Raw genomic sequence first — 14,907 nt, 5'->3', positions numbered from 1 at the left:
GGTGCTGCTTGGCAGAGCCCTGTGAGGGCAGGTTGCTGTGCCACCCACGCAAATAGCTTCATCCACCCCCTCTGCTGCTCTTCCTGGCACTGGAACCTGCTTGCTGAGCCTTTGCCTGTGTTCTGGAGCGTGTGTTGGGTGCGTGCACACAGGTAGAGAAAGCACAGGTCGGAGTTTCTGGCCTTGCAGGCTTGAAGCCTGCATTAGTCGAGTGCTTTGTGCCTTTCATCACAGGTGTACTCCAACAATCCTAATCGCACTTCTTGCTGTCATAAATTCAGTTTGTGCCACGCAGTTACAGAAAACATATTTCAGATGTTTTGAAGATAACTTTTATCAAGTACATCCAACCATTTTTTATATCTCCCACCCGCGACTCCAGGTAGTGGCTCAGAGGAAGAGGGAGATTGATAAAGCATTTGGGGAACCTTCAAATATACACTGTACAGCCAAAAAAAAAAGAAGCTGCTGTGGGCCTCGCTGGAAAGGTAGACAAGGGTGCAGTAGTTGCGTTTCTAACCTTGATGTTTCTGGACACGTCAAATTTTAACCTTGTCACTGACCCAGGAGTGAGCGTGTGCCTCAGGCTTCAGCAGTTTTGGAAGGGCCAAAAGGAGAGCTTTGGTATGACAGGGTGCATTAAGAAAGGTCACTGTGCTGTGCCTGGGGCAGTGGGACGTCAGGCAGGGCTCGGTGCGGGTGCTCAGCTCTGTGCAGATCCTGTGGGTGACTCCACGCACGCACAAAGTGCTCCCGGCAGCTGCAGCTGGAGCTGTGGAAGAGCACGGACCTGTGGTTCTGCTTGGCTCTAAACATGCTGATCACATCCCTCCTGAGGGGCTCTGGGAGGTGGTCTCGAAGTGAAGCTGCTCACTTGGGTGCCCAGAGCTGGCCCTGCAGAGCCTCCACGGTACCCAACAGGTTCTGAGAAGTGTTTGGCAGCACTGGGATTGGCTCCTGCTCCCAGCCAGCTCAGACGTTGTGGGGCACTGAGGGAGGAACCCCACTCCTCTTGGTTACAGTTAGGAAGGGGAAGAGGTGGGGTTTTGGGCTCTTCCTCCCTTCAGGCTCTTCTTCCTCCCTTCTCTTTCTGCCTTTCCTCCTGTGTCAGCAGTGCTAGCTTGCTCCAGAGTTGAGCAGCAGGGATGGTTATCCATCTTCCTGTGGGCTGAGGAGGGGGTGATGAGATGCTGTCGTTCTCCTTCTTGCAGGAATTGGACCCTTTTTCCTCCTGCTCATTTGTGGGCATCAGGCGCGCACCCCTCCGCCTCCCCAGGCTCCCTTCTCGCCCTGCTGCCTCCCCCTTTCTCTCTCTCTGAAAGCAACTGCAGTTTATTTCACTGCACCAACATGCCTTTTAAAATAACACATAGTTCCAGGCTTTTAGTCACGACTTCTGCCTCCCTCCCCCAAAAACAACCATCTAGTTACCAGAGCAGCTGGTCTGGGTGAGAGGGAGTGATAACATGAGAACGGGGTGAAGGCAGCTCTGGGGAGGGGGCTTAGATTCCCAGCTAATTATGGAGCAGTGCTAAATCTCCTCTCCCCTGGGTCCTCCCCCACCTGATCTGCAGGGGCCAGTAATAATGTTATAGACAAACAGGCAGCAGAACTCCTGCCCAAGCGTGGAGAGAGGCATTAGTTCTGTCACAGGTGCAACCTCTGGGTAAAACAAAGGAGGTGGAGTAAGAGGGAGTTCTCATTTCTGGGCATGTATGAGATGCTTCAGCAAACATCAGTCCCTCCAGAGTGATTTATAATCCTGTGGCACAGTCTCGGTGTCCCTTGGAAGTTGTGCTCAGGGCAGTGACGCTGCAGTGAGTGGAGGTGGAGGAAACACTGTCCCCGTCCCACCTGCGGACTGAACCTGTCCCAGCCAGCGGTTCTATGCACCCCAAGGGAGGAGGGGAATGGGCTGTGAGCCCCTGGGACCACTGCCTGTGCGAGGCTGGGCTGGCAATTGTGGGGTTGGGGGGACTGCTCTCAATCTTACTGGGTGACCCCCCCTCATACCAGCTGGCGGATGGTGCTGGGTTCAAGTTGAAGCTGCTGATGACAGTACAAAAAACAGTGTCAGCATGAGAGACTTGGGTCCCTCAGCATGAGGCAGGAGCCCTGTGCCTCAACAGGGCACAGTCACCACCAGGTCACCTGGGTGTAGAGGAGGTGGAGGGACAGATCTCACCACCACCCTGTGCCCTCAGTTGATCTCAGCTGTTTCACATGCTGGCTCTGTTCACTCTGCTCTCGGATGTTGCCACCAGCCCCCAGGGCCTATGGGTTAGGATCCAGGTCAGGGGGTGATGTTCTCATGTCCTAACCTTCTTGTGCCTTCTCTGTGCTGTTTGGCTGCAGCACAGATCCTCACCAGTGGTGACTGGCCCTTATGGCCAGGACTTGCTCTAGGCTGTTCAGCATTTTCAGGGGTAGGTCAGGCTGATGGTGATGTTTCGTGAGTCCTTGGCACACAGCCCAGCAGTTGGGATTCTTTACAGGGAGCAATGAGGCTGAGTGATGCTCTGCAGGTGCTGCTGTCCTGGAGATGGTCCGTGCCACAGGCAGAGATGCAGTGCTGTGTGCCCCTTGGTGCTGTGTGACCCTCAGTGCTGTGTGTCCCTCGGTGCTGGCTGCAGCCACACAGCCACCAGACTGGGATGGGGAGGGTTGCTCACTGACAGCAGTCAGCACTTTGTGCTGAAGCCCTGCTTCTCTTTCTGTTTCAGATAATCACTCACAAGTGTCAAGGGCCTCTCTCCGTATCCGTATCCTGGATGTCAACGACAATCCGCCTGAGCTCGCCACTCCGTATGAAGCTGCTGTGTGTGAGGATGCCAAGCCAGGCCAGGTAGTGGGTGTCCCCCAACCCCGATCTCATGCTGCAGGCAGTGCTCTGGACCAGTGCCAGCCTGCCAGTCCATCCCCTTCTGCCTGAGACTATTCCCATGCAGCCCCTGTCACACTGGGAATCGCTCTGCCCGTGTCCCACAGCCGAGCCCGTCTCATGGCTCATCCCATGCCGTGGCCTCAGCCAGTGATGTCGCTGGCTGGACCCTGCGTGCAGGGCCCTGGGAGAGGCTGCAGATGCAACCCTGGTGCTCACCTCTGCCCTCTCCCCACAGCTGATCCAGACAATAAGCGTTGTGGACCGGGATGAGCCTCAGAGCGGCCATCATTTCTACTTCACGCTCGCGCCTGAAGCCACCAACAACCACCACTTTTCTTTGCTGGACATCCAGGGTAAGTCCTGCTGCACCCCTGGCCCATCAGCCCTTGGGCTGAGTGGCACCACTGGCTGTGAGGAGGCAGATGGACCGTGGGCTTAGGGTCTGTCTGTGCCAGGTGGAACTCCAGGTGCTTTGGGCATGCCACAGGGCTTCTTGCCAACCTGAAATGGTGGGACTGGTCAGCTAGCAGCTTGGATTTCCTCAAGGAGGCTCTGCCAGCTTTATTCCCTGCTGCAAGCAGCAACAAAGCTCCTCTCGTGCTGTCTGGTTAAGCCTTTGGTGTTTTCAGGGCTCTCGATCCCTTTCTTCATGTGGAATCTCCAGCCTGCCTGCAGGCAAGGAGATGATGTAGATTTATAGATGAACACACGTTTGAGTATTATGATTTATCCCTCTACAAGGTAAATCCTGGAGCATGGGTCATCCTGGGGCTGCCGTGTGGGTGGGCAGCCCCATCTCCCTGACAAACAGGCAGTGTGGTCATACCACAGCCAGCCCGTGGCCATGGTGGGTCCTCTGGGATACAGTCTGCAGAGCCTGATTCCCTGTGAGGTGATGGCTCCAGGATGCAGTTCCTCTGCTTTTCCTGGGGCTCATCCTGTCCTTTGGGACATGCAGCCAAGCATGTCTATTCCTCCGGGGTTCTCTGTGTCCCTGGACTCAGTGGCATTTGTGTGGACCATAACAATCCAGAAAAGTAGTTATCAGGCTATTTTTGACTGGTGTTTAAGGTGCATTTAGGTGCTGATTGCAGCAGTAGGTATAGCAGGGACTCCTGCAGATACCGGGACCTTCTCCAGCCAGATGCGCACGCACTTGTCACAGAGGCCAGCCCTGATGGAAGCTAGCAGATCACATTGAAATTCTTCTTTGGTTTTGATTGGGTTTTCTTTTAAAACCATTTTCTGTCTCTGCTTTTGCAGCTTCATCTGTCAAAAGTCTGGTTTAGTTTGTTCTAAGCTTATCAGAGGAGCCTTCTGCTGACGTAAGATCCTGCTTGCTCAGTTCAGTTCCGCGTTATTAGGGACAGTCAAGCTGGAAAAACTTCAGATGTGATGGTAGAAGGGCTGGGTATTGTTTTGTGTCCTGAGAAGCTCAGCTGTCCCTGACCTGAGCCCCTCCCCCTGTGCTCAGGGGGCAGCTGTTTACAAGACCTTTGCTTCTTATCATGTAAGAAGGCTTTAATCCTCAGCAAGATTTTGCCCCACACCCAGTGATTAACTTCCCTCCCTTTCTCTGAAGGACCTTATGAAAATGTGCTTGAGTGCACTGAGCTGCACCCGGGTGTCCATCCCTGCCCAGACCCTCACAGGGCTCCAAGGAGCCCAAGGCCATGCTCCTGGCTCTGGGCCAGGGTCTCTACCATGGCCAGTTTGCCATCCCAGGGCCACCACTGCTGTTCTGCTGATCTGGCAGGGCATGTGGCCGGGGGTGGCTGGGCTTGAGCAGGGGCTGCTTGGTTTCCCAGCCCTGTGTAGGGGTCACACCCCGTTTGGGCCTCTGGGGTCCACCAGCCCAAGAGCTGGCATTGTAGTAGATTCAGGACATTGGCTTGTGTGCCACCATTTCCTCCAGAGCTGCTGCTCTCTTGAGTGGGATGAGGCTCTCGTGGCACGGGGTAATTCTTTGTGCTAAACGATCCCTCACGCTTTGCGTGTGGTGTAACACTGCATAAAATGAGTAAAAGCTGGCATCACCTCCGCCTCCTGCTCTTGGGAAAACAAATGTTGTTGCTGCAGGGTTATTCCCAGAGTGTTTGCAGACCCTCCTGAGTGCTGAGCAGTGCTGTCTTCCACAGCAAGCGGAGGTGGCTGCCTGTGCAGATGGAGACACCCCTCATTTCTAGCAGGCATGTGTCTTGGTGCCATCTCCCTCCCTTTGATTTCTGCCCCCTCCTCCAATTCATCAAGTGCCCTGGGTACACTTGCCTTTGCCGCTCCTCTCACAGGTCCCCTTGCTGCATCCTCCCTTGTGTTCCTCCATTGCTTCCCTCTCGTGCATTCACCCCTCTTGCACTTGTCTCTACTCCCCCATATAAATATCAGTGGTGACAAACTGCTACCACCAGCCCATCTGTTTCTTTGTACAAATTTGTAGCCAGTTTTGAAACGTGATTTATAAATATTGCTTTTGCAGCCAAGGAGTGACACTGATGGATGTCAGCACAGATGGATTCGCTAAGCTCTTGCTTAAATCCGTGTTTTTTTTTTTTGCTTTGCACCTACTTCCCTTGGCTCCTTTATGGCAGCAGAAAGCCACCTCAGGAGGTGACTTGTCCTCAGCACCACCTTGGGAGTGCTGAGGACAATGTTGGGGCTCCTTCTGGGGGTCCCTGGCGTGGGGTCTGCTCAGGCAAGCACCTTGCTGGGCAGAACTGACCCCGTGCACAGCTGGGGAAGCAGAGCAAGTGACAGGCAGGTAAAGGTTTGAGTGCAGAGCCCTGTCCTGCGTGTGGAAGCACAGACAGGCAGGGTAGGGCCAGAGGGGACGCTTTCTTTCCATGCTTTTGCTCTGCCCAAGGGACTGCTCACAGACTTCCCGATTCTTCAGACAAGGAACAAATGTCACCTGTGGTAACAACAGTCACGATCCAGAAGGAAGATGCCCAACAAATGGAATGACTAAAGGAAGAGGATGGAATTAGAGAAGCTGACCACGCTCAGTTCCAACTGGTGCCATTCCAAAGACATTTGCTATCCTCTGTCTCCTAACTCGCCTTTTGCTGGGTCTTTCTGGTCTGAGAAAATTGATTACAGAAGGATCAAAGGCAATTAAAGCCTGAAATCATGTTCTCCAAGAAATGCTAATTGTGTCGGAAGGAATGGTAGAAGGCATCCAAGCCCAGCAACCTGGAAGGAGTGCTAGGTAATATGGAGTGACACATGGAGCTACTGACTCCAGGGCTCAAGGGCTAGGCAAGCAGATGTCTGAACTCTCTGCAGGTCTCATTAAGAGCATGTAATGGGTGATAGAAGATCTGAAAATTGTAACAATCAAAAGGAAAATGTTGGGATTTGAGGACTGCCTGAGGATAGAGGAATCCGCTTCCTGCCCCACAGGGATGCCACTCTCAGCACAAGCAGCACAGATGCTGATTTGACCCGGGGGATGGGGTCCGTGTGTAAAAGAGCATCGAACCTCCACGGGGCTGAGCAAACGGGGAAGGAGCAGCAGTGTTGCTGTGGCCTGGCACCCAGAGAACTCAGCAGAAGGAAGAGGCAAAAGGGAAAAACAGGATGTTTCTTCTACCAGCTGCACTACCTGGGGCTGAAGGGGGTCTGTTCCCTTTGGGCAGCCCTGGCAGCAGCGTGCCCGTGGGCCTGGCCGGGTGCCGTGGGCTCCTCCCTGGAGCTGGTGTGCCTGGGCACTGGTGCAGCAGGGCAGCTGCTGGAGAAGAGGAAGGCAGATGCTCGCAGGGCCCTGTGAGTGCAGGAGAGGGCAGGGACATCAAAATCCCTCCTGCTCTCCTAGCACTGCTTGAGATTGAGTTATGAGAAGGATTTATTAGTTCTGTCTTTGAGGCTGCCAAGAGCCTATTTGGAGAGGGAATCTGAGAGACTTAATTGTTTTATTATTCCTAGTGATGTTAAGCTCCCACCAGAGTATATTGTGTTTCTAAACTTTCCTTTAGGGCAGCCTTGATGGGTCCCTGCTCGCTCAGCTCGCATCGTTTCCTGCCTTGTCCAGTGACTTGTTCCTCAGGGGGACAGAGGGGCTGTCTCCCGCCCATCACACAAGGCGATGTGATGTGACGTGGGATAATGTCACTGTGTGATCAGGGAGAGGGTGGCAGAGGAAACCTGCAGAGAAAATGTCAGTTTGTGCAACAAGATGGCAGTGATAGCAAACGGTTTGGCTGGGGCATCACAGGACACTCGGCACAGCCTTTGGAGCGGTGTGACCGCAGCAGAAGGTGCAGCTTTGCGGGGACTGGGCAGGAAACCAAGTGTGGAGACCCAGACTTGTCTGTGCAGGGAAGCTGTGGATTAACGTCTGCTCCCGTTCCAGTGTGGGCAGCACTGCTCCTCGGCCTTGTCACCCCAGAAATGGACTTGGCAGGAAGCTGCTGAGGAGGAAGAGACACGAGGGCTGCGGGGCCAGGCCTGCCCGGGCTGTGCTGTTGCAAACCAATCTGCGCCAAGACGCATCCTGAAGAAGCTGCTGTGGGTCAGCTGACTGTAAAGAAACAACCAAGAGAAATTACATTGTTTTGTAGGAGGTTGCTTTGGTTTCGTCTTCCAGGATACGTTTTCCCAGACCCAGGCAAAATATTCTTCACTTCTGTGGTCAAAGGGACTGTGATTGCATGGCAGCAGCACGGCTTTTTTTGGAGTATCTCAGAGGGGAACACAGAAGTTTGCAAGTAACGGGAGTGCAAACACTTAACAGAGCAGACAGTTGTCCGTGGTTCTGGAGAGCCTGGGCACAGCTGGGGGGCAGTGGGGGGACGGCTGAGCCATTTCCATGCCCAAGGCAGCTGGTCCGTGCCAGGCTGGGCTCTGGCTGTCCAGCCTTGGTGAGCAGTGTCGCAGGTGTAGATGTGAAATTTCTGCAGATCTCCCTCCCGTAGGAAGGGCTCGTGTCACCCTGTTCAGAAGAGAAAATGCGGTTTCAAGACGTTTAAAATAGTGTTTGTAGTTGGGATTTTTGTTGCTCCCTTGCACCAAGTTTTGGATCACAGAGCAAACCCTCAGGCCCTTCCTGAGCCGAGGTTTCTCAGAGCAGAGCTGTCTGTCATGCTGCTCGTAGATTTAAGTACTGGCTGCTTTATTGTGACTTGGTGGGTTTGGCAGTGGCAATATTTCTCCTTCCAGTCCCTGGAGGTGGGGGCTGGGTGGTGCCACACTGCCTGAGCCGTCTCAGTTGAGCTGAGGTTGGTGTCTGCCTCTCTGCCACTTGCACGTGTATTTTCCCCTGGTTTCTAGAGACTGTTTCTAAAAATACAGCGTGGCAGGTCCCTAACAGGAGCTGGAGCTGGCTGTAAACAGAAGGGAGTTGCCAGCCTCCTGCTGCATTTCCAGAGAGGTTTGGAGCTGGTGCTACCCCTGCATTTACACAGTGCTGAAGGGCAGCTGGGAGAGCTCCCAAGCACTGTGTTCCTTCAGACCTGGGCCAGAGGTGAGCTGAGCTGTGGTGGAGGTGCAGGGCTGTGTGCTCAGGGATCCTCCGAGCCAGAATCTGACCCCAGCCCCTGTCTGGTGACCTGGCTGATGTGCCAGTGCCAGCAAAGATGACCCTCCTGGGCTGTGGCCAGAGCCTTGCTCTCTCACAGCACTTTGGTCTGTCCTATTTGTCCTGTGACTTTGTCTCCACTGGATCCAAGCGTCCGAGGCTTACCCTTAGCTGGGCTAGCTAGGAGTTAGTCCTGGTCTCTTGCTGAGATGGTGCCATTAACATTATTTATATCTCCCTGCTATGCTGCAGCAAGGCAGGGGGAGCAGCACCAAATGAGGTCTCATTACCTTTGTGCAAACGATTAGCATAACAATAACTTTTTTTTTCCTAGTTCATCCTTGGTAGGCCATAGGCAGATCTCAGCAGCCTGCCTGCACCCAGGGGTTGATGCTCCCCAGGCACCTCTGCCCAGGCTGGTGCTCCCCTGCTCGTCCTGCCAGCTCTGCCCAGTTCCACAGTGCTGGTACCATGTCCTGTTCCAGGAGTCTCGGCCACGGTGACTGGTGTCCTGCAGGGCAGGAGATGGGCTCTGTGCTCTGCTGTGCCCTGGCTGCCCTGCAGTGCCTCCAGGACTTGCTTCTCAGCTGGCTAGTGGGTCTTCCCCCCCTGCACTCAGTGCCTGCCCCTCTCCTGGCTCGCCTCCTGTCCCTGCCGTGCCCCGTGTGCTCTCATGCAGCACCCAATCCATACCGCAATTTCCGCGGTGGCAGCAGCCCAAGGGCCAGAGTTATAGTAGATGTCTTTTCCAATCAAAGAGCTGATTCATAGAGAAAGGGGCTGGTCCAGCACAAATCATGTCTGATGAGGACAGTCTGTAGACAGCAGCACCTTGCTGCGAGTGGGCCAGTCTGTGTTTTGTTAGATAAAGACTGCAGACAGTCAGCAGTGGCTTCTGAGACCTGACTGCAATTGTCACCTGCTGCTCAGCCCCACCCTGCCTGTGTTGCTGCTGGCAGCACCCCTGAGCAGGGAGTGGATCCGAGTGTCAGTCGCTGTCCCTGCCCTCCCTCCCTGCTCCCAGTCAGCAGCAGCTGCTTCTTGGGCTCGTCGCTGGCACCAGGGCCCTGGAGGGTCCCGTGAAGTGGCCGTGTTAATGGGATCGTAATGGGCTGTGCAGTGCCAGCTGAGCCCCTGAAGCAGCAGGGCGTGAGCAGATGGGGAGGAGGATGGCTGACTTGGCTGGGAGGATTGGAAGGAGCTCTGCCTGCTCCTTCAGGAGTTACAGAGGATCATAGGGGTGTTTGGCCCTCTGGCAGGGCCCTTCACATACATCTCTTGGGTTTGGAAGCTGTGTCTGCTCTTTCAGGCTCAGTGACACCTGCACACCCTGTCTGCTCTGGTGTCCATGTCAGAAACTGATTTTTCTCCTGATTCTGACTCTGTGCCACTCTCAGATGGTCTTTTGGAAGGTTTTTCCCCTCTCTCTGCTCTACCTGCTTTGTTTGTCAGCGCAGCTCAGATACTCACCTGCTGCTGCTCCTGTGTGAGGTTCAATCCTGGGTGTGCTGACAGGGAAACACCAGGCTGGCCCCAAGGTGCCAGCAAAGGGGCATGTGCTGGAGCAGAGCTGGGCACCTTCAGTCACTCAGGCTGCAGTGCTGGGGAGCCATGAGCTGGATCCCTGCAATGGAGCAGGGAGAGGCCCCAGCCTCTCTCAGGGCAGCTGCTGGAGATGGTGCACGAAGAGCTGCTGTTCATCCAGAGCATGGAGGAGCTCATGGAGGGTCCTGCAGGCTGTGACATGGGGGTGACCTCACTGTGGGTTTGCTTGTTCCCTGCAGACAACACGGCTGCGGTGCACACACAGAGAGTGGGCTTCAACCGCCAGGAGCAGGACGTGTACCTGCTCCCCATTCTGGTGGTGGACAGCGGCCCCCCGGCCCTGAGCAGCACGGGGACTCTGACCATCCGTGTCTGTGGCTGCGACAGCAGCGGGGCCATCCAGTCCTGCAACAGCACAGCCTATGTCGTGTCGGCCACGCTGAGCCCCGGCGCCCTCATCGCGCTGCTGGTCTGTGTCCTCATTCTGGTTGGTGAGTTCCTGCCTGTCCCCCCGGGCCCCTCTTGTCCTGTCCCAGATCCCCTCCGTCAGCATCACATGAACACGTGCAGGCTGGTGCTGTGGGCATGGAGCAGGCTGCATCTGTCTGCTCCCTGGTAGCTGCAGCATGGGAGGCAGGAATCTCAGCCCTGCCAGTGGGGGACCAGCAGGGAAGCTCCAGTGTTCGCCCCAGCTCCTGTGTGCTGGGCTCCACGAGGCAGCCGGGGCAGGGCTCCCTGTGCCAGGCAGGTGTGCCCAGCAGAGCCTGGAGAGCTGCTGGTTCCATCCCCACCTGGATGGGCAGGAGCCAAGAGCTCTCACCAGCTGCCCTGCTGTGCCCACTCAGGTGTCTCAGAGCAGACAGGGTGTGTGTGCTCCCAGCATGTGACCAAGGCTGGCAGATGTGGGGTGCACAGGTGTGCTCTTACCTGAAAGGGTCAGTGTTGGAGCATGTGTGAGCACGTGGGCAGGACATGGAGCTGGGGTGCAGGCAAACCAGAGCACTGCCCAGATCAGGACCTGTGCCCCGGGAATGCTGCTGCCAGCCACTGACACACTGGCACAAACTTTGCTGGGCCACCACGGCATGACGTGTAGGTGCAGGGGGAGCATGGGCTTGTGTGCACATGGGAAGGGGCTCTGAGCATGGGGTGTTGTGCTGCCCTCAGGTCTAGCAGAGGGCAGTTGATGGATGCAGCTGCTGAAAGCCCTCAGGCCCTGGGACTGGCTCCTGGCTGGTTCCAAGGGCTGTTCAGACACCTGTAGGACCCAGCGTGTTGTTTGGTGAGGTCTCCTTCTGCTTGGCATGGCTCCACTCCCGGTCTCCTGCTGCATCTCCATTCAGAAAACCCTTTCCCACAGGGTGCACTTTACACTGGTTTCATTTTCCAACGCAGCGCAAACAAATTTCTGCCTAATTGCCCAAACGAATAAAGTGCACATCGGTGCTTTAAAGGTGATGGGCTGAATGGATGATGATCCAGGACACAGCTGCGGCTCACTGCTCAGGCTCTCTACCATCTGCTCCACGCTCACCCACCCAACATTTGGCTGCTGCTGTGATTCATGCACCCCCTTTTCCTACTCATCTTCTGCAGAACCCATCCGTTTGTCTGTCCAGCCGTGTGTTTATCCATCTGTCCCTCCTGTCTCGGCGGTCGCGCTGCATGGGAAAGGAAGCTCCCGGTCTGCACTGGAGCCCGGGCAAACCTCTCTCCAAGCCAGTTCACAGCACGGCTGCTGCTCGATGAGCCTGGCTGATCGGAACCGTCTGGCATTCCGGCGGGGCTCCCCGTGCCGGGGGGTGCTCTGCCTCTGCATCTGCTGCCGAGCAGGAGGTGTCCTCACCCCGTGGGAGCACAGCTTCCACGAGACCCTGCACCCGTCTGACCATCTCTTCCTTTCCCAGTGCTGGTCCTTCTGATCCTCACGCTGAAGCGACACCACAAAAGCCACCTGACTTCTGAGGATGACGAGGACATGAGGGACAATGTCATCAAATACAACGATGAAGGGGGCGGCGAGCAGGACACGGAGGCCTACGACATGTCGGCCCTGCGCAGTCTCTACGACTTCAGTGAGATCAAAGGTGGCGATGGAGGTGGGGGGCCAGGAGATGGGGGCCCGGGCAGAACCCCCGCCTCTGAGCTCCATGCCCTCCCACAGTGGGTGCAGAGCCCGGACCTGGACTTCTCTGTGTTCAGAGACTATATCTGCAGGAAGGTGGAGCAGGCGGACGAGGACCTCTCTGTGCCGCCCTATGACTCATTCCAGACCTATGCCTTTGAGGGCTCGGACTCCCCTGTGCCCTCCCTGAGCTCCATCAACACCTGGTCCAGCAGTTCGGAGCAGGACTTCTCGTACCTGAGGGGCTGGGGGCCACGCTTCCGGCAGCTGGCAGCGCTGTACGCGGGGCGCAGGGGCGAGGAGGACAGTGAGGAGTCGTAGCTGCCTCACCAACCCCTGCGAGGCTCCCGGTGCCTCCTGGACTGCGGCTCCCGCACCGCGAGGTGCCACGTGGGGACCGTGGCCAGACTCCACGGCTGCCACAAAGGGGCTGCGCCGCAGGGCCGGGGGCACTGGAGGACTGCTCCTCTGCAGCTGCCTCCTGCTTGGGTGGGCTCCGCACCCCCGAGGAGGGGCTGGGGAGCCTGGAGGAGCCTGGCTGTGGTGTCTTCATCTCCTCAGTGCCAGTCCTCATTAGAGCACTACGCATTAACTTAAGGAAGAAAATCTAATTCAAGAGAGTTTGGAGACTTGATTTCTCCCCCCACAAATTATCATTTAAATAGATCTGTTCGGTGAGCCCCATCCAGGAGAGGAAGAGCAAACCGGGAGCCTTTTGTTGTCTAAATTGTTTTTGTCACTTGAGTCAGAGTATTTGAAGAGCTTTGATTTCTTTAAGAGCTTTCCTTTCAGAAGGAAACAAGCTTTTAACTTCTGTTAAGATTTCCCCCCCTTAAGTTCACTCGCTTTTTTGGAGTCTTCCTTCTCTCTGTTCCCTGTGGGCCTCTCAGCAGCCCCCAGCTGCCAGCATGGCATTGGAGGGATCACATGCTGCACAGAGCAGCCGCTCACCTCAAACCACACTTCACCCCCACACTGCAGTCTCTTCGCCCCTGTCTTGTGGTCACAGAGGTGCTTGTGATGTGAAGGGGCTGTCCAACACTCCCTGCACAGCAGACATTGTCTGCAAGGTCCTGGAGTGCCCCACAAGCCCCAGTGACAGATGGGGACATCCCACCCATGACCAAGGCAGGTGCTGTGGCCTGAGCCGCGGGGCAGTCACAGTGCTGGGGAGCACCATCAGAGGGGCCCAGAGAAGCACCCCCAGTGGGCTCTGCCAGCCCCTCATGTGGGACTCAGGGTTTATGGAGCTCTCAGTCAGGCACTGGCTGTCACCAAACGGTATGAGCTGCACAGGGCAGCAGGCAGGACATCAGTGCTACCTGACCCACAGCAGCTGGGGAGAGCTGCATCCCATGGAGGACTATGCTACAGGGTACAAGATAACCCCAACCCCTGACTGGGGGGAATAACTCCTGCTTACACCCAGCTGACAGCAAAGCATCATCATGGGCGACAGAAAAGCCATCCCCAGGAGGTGTACACGAGGCCAGGTCCTGCTTGTGCTGCTCTGCCTGCTGGCTGCAGGCTGGGCAGCAAATCTGTAACACCTTGTGGTCCCTGGGGTGTTACCACCCTGGCACGTGCCCTGCAAGAAGCCAGCATGAGCTGCCACAGTGGGGCTGCCTTTGCATGAAATTCCTGGGTTTGGAAGGCAGGTCAGGAAGATGCCAGCAGGACGTGCCATTGCTCCTTGGGCTGTAGATGATGCTGGAGGAAAGCATGGGGTGCCCTGTGCCTTCCCAGCCTGCCGACTACCCCGGGGGGGACTGAACAGCATGTGGAGCGATGCCCTCACACAGCGTCTCAGGCAGCGCTGGCTAGTGCAGCTCCTTATCTGTTCATGTTGGGAAAAAAATCAATTATATCCTTGATAGGTAACTGATAAGGTCTCCCAAGGCCTGACACATCCTGGGCTTATCATTGGGTTTGTCCTTTTAGTTTAACCACAGTGTTTTCTCTCCTTGGAGAAGGTTTAACTGTAAATGTACATGTGTGTTCATTTTTTTACCGTGTGTTGCTTCCCGGCTGCTGGTGTTGGTCCTTTGGCTGCAGCGTGAGACCTGACAGTGGAGCGGGACAGGACCTGTCCTTGTCACAGTGCCTGCCCTGCCCGCTGCTGCCACGGCCACCTGTGCAGAGCCCCAGCTTGGCTCATACCGGGACCAGGAGCTCCTTTCTCCGTAGGGCCTCTCTGGTCCCCCCGAGGAGGCGGTGGATGCCGTGGCTGGCACCCACCCTGCTGGTTCACTGTGATGATGCTGGGGAGGCAGCGGGGCTCTGGAGGGCCAGCTCTGGCCGCGCTGCCTCGGGCAAGTCATGCCCTGCACCACCCCCTGCCCCCCCTCCCCGTGCAGGAGAATGGAGAAAGCCCTCTCTTTCCTCAGGAATGTGTTCGTGTTTTCCCTCTGGGCTGCAGATCCGTGCCCGAGCCCCTCCGGCACTGGCCCTTCCTCTAGCCAAGTGTTGTGCAATAGCAGGGCTCTGTCCTAGGAGATGGGGTCTGACAGGGTCCGTGTTTAGCAAACCTCCCACCGGGTTCCCCCCATCCCTGCCCGGCGCATGCACGCACGCTTGCGTTTTAGTTTCTACCCCACGTGTAAATAGGGGAGGAGCGCGGTGCCGAGCCGGCCGCGCCGCGCTGCCCGCACCCCCTGCCCCGCACCCGCGGGGGGAGCCGGCAGCTGCCACCGTGTCTGATGGAGTCACACTTCGGTTTTTGTTTCTCTACCCAGATGAAATTAGAAGGTTGATTTCCTCACCCTTGTTATTTTTTTTCAAGGTCTTTCTGGGACCTGGAAATAAATTATTTCCTTGTCGTCCAGCCCGAGTCTTATGTGC

General features: G+C 56.2%; 1 protein-coding gene across 1 annotated transcript in view; it reads left to right on the top strand.

Annotated features, from left to right (window-relative positions):
- CDH22 (cadherin 22) overlaps window positions 1-13,543 on the top strand; it is a 51,162-nt gene extending 37,619 nt beyond the window's left edge. Inside the window, exons 8-11 of the mRNA XM_029960363.1 lie at window positions 2,724-2,845; window positions 3,120-3,237; window positions 10,181-10,432; window positions 11,849-13,543. Of these exons, the coding sequence (XP_029816223.1) occupies window positions 2,724-2,845; window positions 3,120-3,237; window positions 10,181-10,432; window positions 11,849-12,387 (1,031 nt within the window). The 3' untranslated portion in view covers window positions 12,388-13,543. The remainder of the gene's footprint in view (window positions 1-2,723; window positions 2,846-3,119; window positions 3,238-10,180; window positions 10,433-11,848) is intronic.
- The last annotated feature ends 1,364 nt before the right edge of the window (window positions 13,544-14,907 follow it).

Source organism: Manacus vitellinus, unplaced genomic scaffold, assembly GCF_001715985.3.
Source record: "Manacus vitellinus isolate BGI_N305 unplaced genomic scaffold, ASM171598v3 scaffold_26_pilon, whole genome shotgun sequence".
NCBI classification, from domain to species: Eukaryota; Metazoa; Chordata; class Aves; order Passeriformes; family Pipridae; genus Manacus; species Manacus vitellinus.
The sequence above is the reverse complement of the archived record's forward strand: the minus strand, read 5'-3'. Positions and strand labels throughout refer to the sequence as shown.